The 10,034-nt window shown below is 33.7% G+C and overlaps 1 protein-coding gene across 1 annotated transcript in view; it reads left to right on the forward strand.

The window, feature by feature from the left end:
- The first annotated feature begins 2,308 nt into the window (after nt 1-2,308).
- CUNH6orf58 (chromosome unknown C6orf58 homolog) overlaps nt 2,309-10,034 on the forward strand; it is an 18,332-nt gene continuing 10,606 nt past the window's right edge. The window contains exons 1-4 of the mRNA XM_017879404.1: nt 2,309-2,615; nt 3,821-3,907; nt 5,413-5,597; nt 6,338-6,438. Of these exons, the coding sequence (XP_017734893.1) occupies nt 2,315-2,615; nt 3,821-3,907; nt 5,413-5,597; nt 6,338-6,438 (674 nt within the window). The 5' untranslated portion in view covers nt 2,309-2,314. The remainder of the gene's footprint in view (nt 2,616-3,820; nt 3,908-5,412; nt 5,598-6,337; nt 6,439-10,034) is intronic.

The following is a 10,034-nucleotide window of genomic DNA, read 5'->3' on the forward strand; positions in this document are numbered from 1 at the left end:
ATGCAACTATTGACATTATTTCTTTTATACCTTTAACTAATATCTTTCCATCAAGATGTACTCTTACTTTGTTCCCACTGTATATGGGGATTCCAATAATTACCCCACCAGTGGACATAGAAGCAATGTCTAGATCTAGTTCCAGTATAGCTCCTCATTAAATTCTCATTGTATTTTGGTCTTCGTTTAAAATCTTTCTCCAATATAGTTCAGTATTTCTGTTTTATTTAACGAGTAACTGGTTACACTATTACATCAATGACTGTGGGGTATTACTTTAATTTTTGAGGGCTTGTAATAATCTTCTAATACCTGTTATGGAAAGTTTCCTTTCACTATTATTATCCATTATTATTAGAGTTTTTCTATTTTCTTCACAATTTATTTTTTTGACAAATTTTAGCCTCAGTGGTTCTAAAATCTTTCTAGAAAACACGTCTAAAATCCTGTTAATTAATATTTCTTATTTATTGTACAAATTTTTAAATTAACATGTTGATAAGGTTGAGTCTATTGAGAAACATTGTATGATTTTAAAACTGTTCAATTTTTTTGTAGTCTTAAAGATTTTTCCAAGCAGATCTATCATAATTAGACACTTATATGTTGGCCCTTTTGTTGACATTAAAATGTGGACTTTTCTTCCATTTCATCTATTATATTTCCCAATTGCTTTCATATATAAAAGCTATTGATTTATATATAGTAATTTAGTTCTTAACCACTTTAGTAAATTTTTTCTTTGTAGTTACTCTTCCAGATTATTCTCTTATATTTTCTGAACATTGTCATGTCATCTATAAAAAAAGTACTAGCACATCTTCATTCTCAATTTTATACTTCTAATGTATTTATCTTTACTAACTTTATTGTTTGGTATCCTCAAACAAAAGTTAAATGATTATTATGCTGGTGGTCATTTTTACTTTATTTCTGACTTTAAATGGAGTGCTCTTAAGATTTCTTCATTGAGAACAATCTGGCATTTGGTTTTAGAGAAACATATCTTATAGTACATATTCATGTATTTATTCTTATAAAGATTTAATATACTTTTAAAATTCCAGAATGATTGCATTCTTCATCTACAATAGCAATTCCTATCATTCCCTTTTATATTAATATTCTGGAAAATTTATTAATTATCAAATGGCTATTGGGTAAATAATATGACAGGAAAAAAAGTGGAATCACGCTGTAGGATGTTTAATATGGACCATGCCAGGAGCGAGCACTACCATTGACCTCCTAAGAAGCATATGGATCTAATTATGTGAATAATTGAGCTTTTCAGATGCATTACCTATTAATAAGGCAAGAATTTTGACAATGTGTGAATAAAACCTCAATAACAGTGGTTGAAACAAGAGAGCAGGGTGTTTCTTGCTTAGGCAAAACTCAGATATAGAAATTCAGGGGCATCTCATGGCTCCACAGTTCTCTGGGACTCAAGCCACCGCCAACTTTGCATTCTTTCATCCCTAAGATAGTGCCTTGTGTTTAGGTGTCGGGATTGAATTTCAACCATCACATCAATAATCCAAACCACAACATGGAGGAAGGGAAGAGGAATTGACATGTGCCCTCCATCTTAGGACATGGCCCAGAAACTGTGGACACTATTTCTCTTTATATTTCTGTGGTCCACACTTAGTCACATGGTTGCTTGTGCAAAGAAAACTGGAAATTTAGCCTTAATTCTGGGAAACCATATTCCCAGCTAAAATTCTATGATTCTTTTACTAATAAAGAATGAAAAATAGATATTAAGAATTAGCTAGCAGGTTTTTTTTCAGTAGACTGACTTTCACTATTGAATTGAGCTAATTAGATATTCTTTAAGCTTCTTTCTTGAAGCAGAAAGTTGTATTACAACTGGATCACACATATTTTCTAGTACACGTTTGCACATTATTATAAATCCTAATATTTCCATCTTCTGCTATTTAATATTTTCCATGAAATGTGTTAAAGTCTTTTTATGAGAGGGAAGCTTCAAAAGCCATTTGTGATGTATTTTGTAGTCACAATGTAGCCTGGGAAACTTCTGGAAGGTTTTTGTTGATAAATAGTTTTATCTAATACATTATAAACAAGCCTAACCTTGTATTTAGGTTCGGACACAGTATTCTGACACTGAAGAGGCTGGAAAATATAATTATACTAAATGTTAGCTAATACATCAATTTCCTCTACATTTTCACCCTATCCAGGAAAAAAAAAAAAAGCAAAGTCAGGTAATTAAATATCATGACTTCCTCTTCCATTCTCCGATAAAAGCCCTGCCACAATCTCAGTCCCCAGCTCTGGCACAATGGCTTTTCTTCCTTCCTGGGTTTGTGTACTAGTTGGTTACTTTTCTGCTTCTTTAGCAGGGACTTCCAATCTCTCAGATATAGAGCCCCCTCTGTGGAAGGAGAGTCCTGGTCAGCTCAGTGACTACAGAGTGGAGAACAGCATGTACATTATTAATCCGTGGGTATACCTTGAGAGAATGGGGATGTATAAAATCCTGTTGAACCAGACGGCTAGGTATTTTGCAAAATTTGCACCAGAAAATGAACAAAATATTTTATGGGGATTGCCTCTGCAGTATGGCTGGCAATATAGGACAGGTAAGAATGACTCTTGTTTTCATTGTAATGATCTACCAGTAGACCTAAGAAGTGTTTGGGAAATTGTACTCTGTGTATACCCTACCATGTTTTTAAAAATTGATTCTTTATCTTGCTCTCTTTTCCCTTATAGTCTTTGTTTTTCTACCTATCCTTCTCCTTACTCATAAATCCTTCTTTTGTGGGTTGTGCATTATTATTAGAAAGTTCAATGAGGTATAAGACATAGTCATCACCTGTTAAAAGACATCACATCTCATCTATTGAGCATTTCACAAATATTTACTGAAATTCTACTAAGTGCCACACTCCTTTCTAAGCAATGAGATGAACTGAACAGTCAAGGGGATATACAAAGTGATGTCAAATTAGTTTGAATTTCTTAAAGTTCTGATTATGATAAGAGGTTATAAAGAATCATCACATTGTTCATGAGGATCTTTCTCTGTAAAACGTTTGCTTCTTCTTGGAAATAAAGTACCTTACAGTGTATAGACAGAAGTTACATTTTGGGATAAAATATGCATGAATTGAAAGATACTTTTGTTCTGGTTGATAGAAGCTCATGAGAAAGAGTGGTGCCTGTTTTCCAGTCCACACTGATAACACAGCCAATAAAGAAAATACTGTGTGTGAGAAAGAGGTTAAGAAAAGAGCAATTTCATTTGGAAGAAAAACAATGATTATTTTTTAATATTTACATAATGCATATTACAGGTGAAACACTTTTGGTGCTTTTTCTCACCTCACATCACAACCTTATAATGTAGTTAATGTTATTATCCCCATGTCGTAGATGAGAAAACTAAGGCATTAGGGGTTATTTAGATAAAGTCAAGCTAGTGAATGGTGGAGCAGGGGTTTGTTTTGACTCTCGACCATCTTTTTTTATGTGTATGCATATTGCTTCATAGTTTCGATTAGGAGGTAGAGGAGGAAATAGAAGAGAGAATCCTTACAAAAGCAAATAATATTTAGGACCTATAATTCAAAAGTAGAAAACTGTGTTGTTGTTAAGGAAAAGAAAAGAAATTTATTGGGGTCTAAAAAATAAAAGATAGAAAAGAATGATGGGAATACCAACATATATCATTCAGAAATAAATGCTTTTGTATCTACAAACAAAATCTATGTGGTTAAGCAATAGTTACAGCCAGTTCCAAAATGTGTATAATAAATACAACTGTGCATCCTCTCTCCTCCAGGCAGATTAGCTGATCCAACCCGACAGACAAACTGTGGCTATGAATCTGGAGATCATATGTGCATCTCTGTGGACAGTTGGTGGGCTGGTATGTTTGTTTAAGTAGCAAAATAGATATTAACCTTCCCTGAAAGAAAGCATTCAAACCTAAAATCTTAGGGACCAAGACAGAACTAAAACAATCTTGTTCCTATTTTAAAAAGCAATCTATTTCATCATGTACCTTATGGTCTTTAGGTCACATTAAGAGATTTAACAGCCACAATGTCAATAATGATTCCTTAGGACATACCCAGCTTTTCACAGAATGACGAAAATAAGATTCTGCAAAAGCAATGGCCTCTGAGGGGCCAGTTCTGGCAGTTAGGTGGGAGGTCCAACTGATGACAAAGAATCTCCAGAATAAGGAATGATAAGAAGTGAGACATCAAGACAAATGATGCTTTTTCATTTTGCTCAGACCAGATGTGGTTAATATTGAAACCTATAAACATGCCAGAGATTAATACCTACTGCAATTCATTATACCAATCAGTAATCTCAGGCTTTAATCATATACTTTAATGCTAAAATAACCAGAAGGTATTTTCGAATTCTTTCGTTTAATTTTATACTTTAGTAATGAAAACAATTTATACCACAAATCCTTAGAGGTATTTCCCAATAGTTAGAAACATGACCACATTAAATTTCACTTTTTCAGAGCGGCACACATCATATGTATCCTTAAGCATTTTCCTCTTACTACCCCTAATTGTTCTTTTAAAAGACCCACAAATAGTAGTGGCCACAGAACTAGAATTCAGAGTTTGTTATTCTTAGATTGGTTTAGTAGTTTGGAGGATTAGCCAGCTACACTGTGGCATAGGACTCCATTCACAAATGCCTGTCTAGGATGAAATATTGTATGTCACTGATTTCTAGTGGAAATCAATATGAGCCTAATATCCAACTAATGAAAATGTCTGAGTCTGCTGGAATAGGTTATACATAGGTAAAATTTTTAAAAATGTAAAAATAGTCTTCTTTGATTGTCAGTCCAATTATGCAATAATCTATTGTCAAAACTTTTCCAAAATTTTGCTTTAAAGGCATAAAATAAGATAAAATGTAGTTATATCATGGTTACAAATTAAATTTAACTATATAAAATAGAAAACATTCATTTACCAAAGCTATAATCATGTTAAAATATTTTAGAGAAAACTACAAATACAATTCACAATAAAACTGTTAACAAGAGGTTTTGTACCATTCTGAGGAAAAGTTGATAACTTTCTTCCATTTCTACTTAATACTTTGAAAAGTGACTATTACGAAATCCATTAAAATTACTTTTTGTTTTAAAATATCATAGTCAACTACTTTAGCCAACATGTTATATATTTATGATTATGGGGTTATTTACAAAAACACAATCAAAGTTATGTATTTGACCCTTAGGGGATTTTGCTCAATATTTTTTTCCTAGTGTTTAGCTTTTATCATGTTTCTGGGTCTGTGAATTTTTTTAATGACTTATACCTTCCTTAAAAATATTCTCTTTGAAATTTGTTAGTGCTTGTGGTAATAATAAATCTTTTGTTCTTACAGATTTGAATTATTTTCTGTCTTCATTACCCTTTCTTGCTGCGGTTGATTCTGGTATAATGGGGATATCATCAGACCAAGTCAGGCTTTTGCCCCCACCCAAGAATGAGAGGAAGTTTTGTTATGATGTTTCTAGTTGTCGTTCATCTTTCCTTGAGACAATGAACAAGTGGAACACCTTTTACCAGGTTCCTTCTTTATAATCTTAGGAGATAGGAAGAGGATTTATTTTGTCCTATCATTTCATCTAGGATTTTTTGTGCATTGCATAATATTTTCCTTAGTATGCAAATGTAAATTGCTATGCATGATATATTAATAATATATTATATAGTAAAGTGTTATGAATAATTAACACCTACTGCCTCAATACAGCATTAACATAAATCTATCCATTCTTCTTGCCTCAAATACATTATAAAAAATGGTGAGCATACAGGATATTTGGCTGAATGGTGAAGAGGCTATTCTGATTAATTGAATCTTCATGTCCACTAGGATATTAGAAGAAATTTGACTAAAATCAGTGAAGAAAAGATATATTTACTAGTACTTTAGTAGATTGTTGCATTAGTTCAGATCTAATGAAACATTTTAATAAGATATTTTTGTTACTCATGATTTTATGGTAATTTTAGCAGTGCTAATAGGAAAAAATAAAGACCTTATGATCTGTATAAAATATAAAGTCTGAAAATACTTGAAGTTCAATACTTATAGATGCATATGCTATTATTAAAACTAATGAATATTTTTGTGTTCTTTAACGAGTGTTAGACATTAAGGCCATATACATATTTTTACTTAGAAATAAAATTCTTCTTTTTTGTAGAATATTGCCAAATTATATATCTGAACATGACTAAATTTCAGGGAGAAGTATTGTATAGTTGCTTAAATATTAATACATTTGACTTCTTTACCTTAGTATTTGCAGTCACCTTTTAGTAAGTTTGATGATCTGTTGAAGTACTTATGGGCTGCACATACTTCAACCTTGGCAGATACTATCAAAAGTTTTGAAGACAGGTAAGAATGTATCTTTAAAGTATCTTTATTTAATATGCTAAGTAATTCTGGGCATTATTTATATATTTTCTTCTTCTAGAGTATTTTCAATCTTTATATTAAATAATAAGCCTAACCATTGGAGATTATAATGAGGATGTGTAAATATTTTAACATGATCAGGCTTAAAAAGGTGTTTTATGAAGAAAGGGAAAATTTTGAGAAAAAAAGCCTTGCATGAAGGAACAAACAAACAAGCAACAGGCAACACATTTTCCTAATTGTAGAAGACAAAATAAAATATAAATATGTAAATGACCTTTATTATTTAATCATAGACATTGTTACAAGAAAAACTGTAGATAGATAAATGTGGCAGAATTCACTTAAGCAATGAATGATTCATTAAACAGCATCATCCTGAACCAGTAGACGTTCAGAGAGCTTCACCCAGTGATGTGGGCAGGCAGTATTTATAGACAGAAAAAGAAAGTGACATATAGAAACACTTTGATTGGTTACAGCTCAGCATTTGCCTTATTTGGACATAGTGTGATGAGAAATTTGCCTTATATAGGCATGGTTTGATCAGTTGGCAACCTGTGATTGGCTGAAGCTCAGCTGCCATGATTTGATGAGACTCATATTTGTTATAAGAAAATACTCTTAAGTTCGGTTGCAGTTTGTTTACAAACTACATTAAGTTGCAGTTTGCTACATATGGTGGCAATTTTAGACCAAACTTAATTTAACAGTTCCCCACCTTTTGGTCTGCCTCTCAATTTTGAGAGGTTGACCAAAACCTTGGACATTGACACTACTCTCTGTCACTTTCATCATTGATTGATTTGGTATCAGTATGGAATTCACAGTTCACACATCAGGACAGTTGACTGGTTATTTATGTTCTCTTTATGTTTTCATTATTCTAATTTTAGTTAGACCATTTGACATAGAATGAATAGCTGCATAAGAGGATTTAAGACTCTGGGGATGTTAAGGTGTGCCAGGGAGACTATTATGATGGCTATCAGGAGGCTGATACTAAGAGACTGAAGGAGCCTCCATCCATCAATTGAACCAACATAAATCAAGTATATAAATAATTAAGCCAGAATAAAATTCTACTTGTTTTAACCAATTAGCTTGTTTGCTGATTTCTTACAACTGAGCTTCTACCCTACCTGATGAATTTACTTAAGTACAGCAGGGATTGTTAGCTAGTGCACATATTCCTCCCTAAAGGTAGTCCAAAGCAATCCAAACTAAAGGTTACCTAATATGCCTTTAGTAAGAAAATCTAAAGAAGTTTGCTGGAGAATTATAGCCTTTGCAGTAGAATCAGCTATAGTAACTAGTGCATGAGACATATTTCTAAGCGTAACCTCCTTTTACATTTATACAAAGCCAGGGAAGGAATTTTCTACCCAACAATACCCATTAAGAAGAATTCGGCCGGGCGCGGTGGCTCAAGCCTGTAATCCCAGCACTTTGGGAGGCCGAGACGGGCGGATCACGAGGTCAGGAGATCGACGACCATCCTGGCTTAACACGGTGAAACCCCATCTCTTACTAAAAAATACAAAAAATTTAGCCGGGCGCTGTGGTGGGCGCCTAGTCCCAGCTACTCGGGAGGGCTGAGGCAGGAGAATGGCATGAACCCGGGAGCGGGACTTGCAGTGAGCTGAGTCTGGCGCACGTGCACTCCCAGCTTGGGTGACAGAGCGAGAACTCCGTCTTCAAAAAAAAAAAAAAAAAAAAAAAAAAAAAAAAAAAAAAAAAAAAAAAAAAAAAAAGAAGAAGAATTCATACCTGCTGGTAAACTCCTCTTTATTCCATAGTTCAAATTAAGAGTTGCAGACCAATATCAAGTTTCCAATCAGTTATGGAGTGACAGGAGTACCCTTGGAATCTCTTAATTGCCAGTGGCTCCTTATTTTGCAATTATTGAGACATGGATTCGCCCACATATGTGGTTGGTTGTTAAATCCTACAAATAAAAACATATTCCGGAAGAACCCTACAGATAGTCTCCTGTTTGAGATGCCTTGTGCCTTATGAGTCAGCATTGTGAGTCAGCATTAGTAATATTTGTCTAAGGCCTCATTTTTTAATCAATGTATGGTTAGAAGATACTAACAACTAAAGGATTAGGGTGATAAATTTGCCTACAAACGTCAAATTGTCTTCCTTTTGTTTTTCAAATTCAATTCTGGCTTAATTTAACTACCAAACTCTCATTATAGGTTTTGCCTACTGTTAGATTTAAACAGGCAGTCTGAATATTTCAGTCTAAAAGTCTAGCTGTTTAGAAAGAACTAGATATTGCACATGGAATATCAGTGAAATTTCTTACAGGATGAACCAGAGTATCTCTAAGATCATGTCAGGATTTAGGTTTAACATGACATATGCAATACTCAGTTTAAGTTCCATGCAGAAGTAATTGATTATGAAATCTTCATTCTCACATTATATTGCCATGTATAAACAGAAAAGAAACATGGGCCAAAAAGGAAAGGGAGAAAAGACTTCATGTTGACAGAGGAGAAAAGATTTTATTCATGATTTTGGGAAAGCTGTCTACATCAAGGATGCCATCGTCTTCTGGGGGGGAAAAAAAAAAACATCCCTAGTAAGCTTTACCTGGAGGTCTCCAGTGGGTGTACAGTCCCAAGGGTCTGGAAGGGCTCTCTCAAATTGAGAAATGTGGATCCAAGACTCAAATCCCTGAAGCTGTGCTGCAAAAAAGAGCTTGGTGTGGTCCTTTCTGATGGAGTTCAAGGACAGTCTTTCTTTGGTGTTGTTTCCAAAAGAACTGATCTCTAGGTTCTAGATCATGAATGATCTGGTTGTTATCAGTTCGTGGGCCACGAAGAGCTTCTTTCATCTGGTGAAAATATCCTTTGGCAAAATGCATTGAAGCCTCACAATTTTGAGTCATATCAGAGTTTAGAAAAACATGAGATACATGAGGTTTTATTATTAGAGACATAGGCCTTCCAATAACTATTTCACAGAGTCAATCTGTTTTTTCCTACAGGAGTGGATTTGATTGCTATCAATCAGTAGGACCTTTGACCAATGCAATCCAACAAGTTCCGTTAGCTTTGTCTAATGCCACTGTGTTTCTAATACCTTTTTAAACTGTTTTACATCTTTTCTGGTAAAATGAGTACCTATATTGCTAGAGATGTTTCCAGGAATGCCCTATAAAAACACTTTCTAATAACCTTCTCACTATTGTTATAGCATTAGCCTTCCTGCATAGAAACACACCTATAAAACCAGAAAATATGCACTGAAGGTGACAATTGAATTAAATATATTTGTCTGTGTTCAAATGATCCAACATGTGCCAAAAATGTATCACTTGAGGTTTTTATTATATTACCAGCATTATCAGTTTGACAAACCAAATGTTGGCGATAAGAATAGTCACTCCACCAATATTTTCCTCATAATTTGGATTATTTTATCTCTCCCTTGATGAGTATAGAGCTTTTAATAATGGAAGCTTTTAGGACCCAGGAAGGACTAGGAGGCCATCTGTGCATTCCATGAGTCCATATTTAACATTGAATTTATATATATTTTCAATATATTTATTATATATT

The sequence above is a fragment of the Rhinopithecus bieti genome, unplaced genomic scaffold (assembly GCF_001698545.2).
Source record: "Rhinopithecus bieti isolate Rb0 unplaced genomic scaffold, ASM169854v2 scaffold_19, whole genome shotgun sequence".
In the NCBI taxonomy this organism is placed as follows: domain Eukaryota; kingdom Metazoa; phylum Chordata; class Mammalia; order Primates; family Cercopithecidae; genus Rhinopithecus; species Rhinopithecus bieti.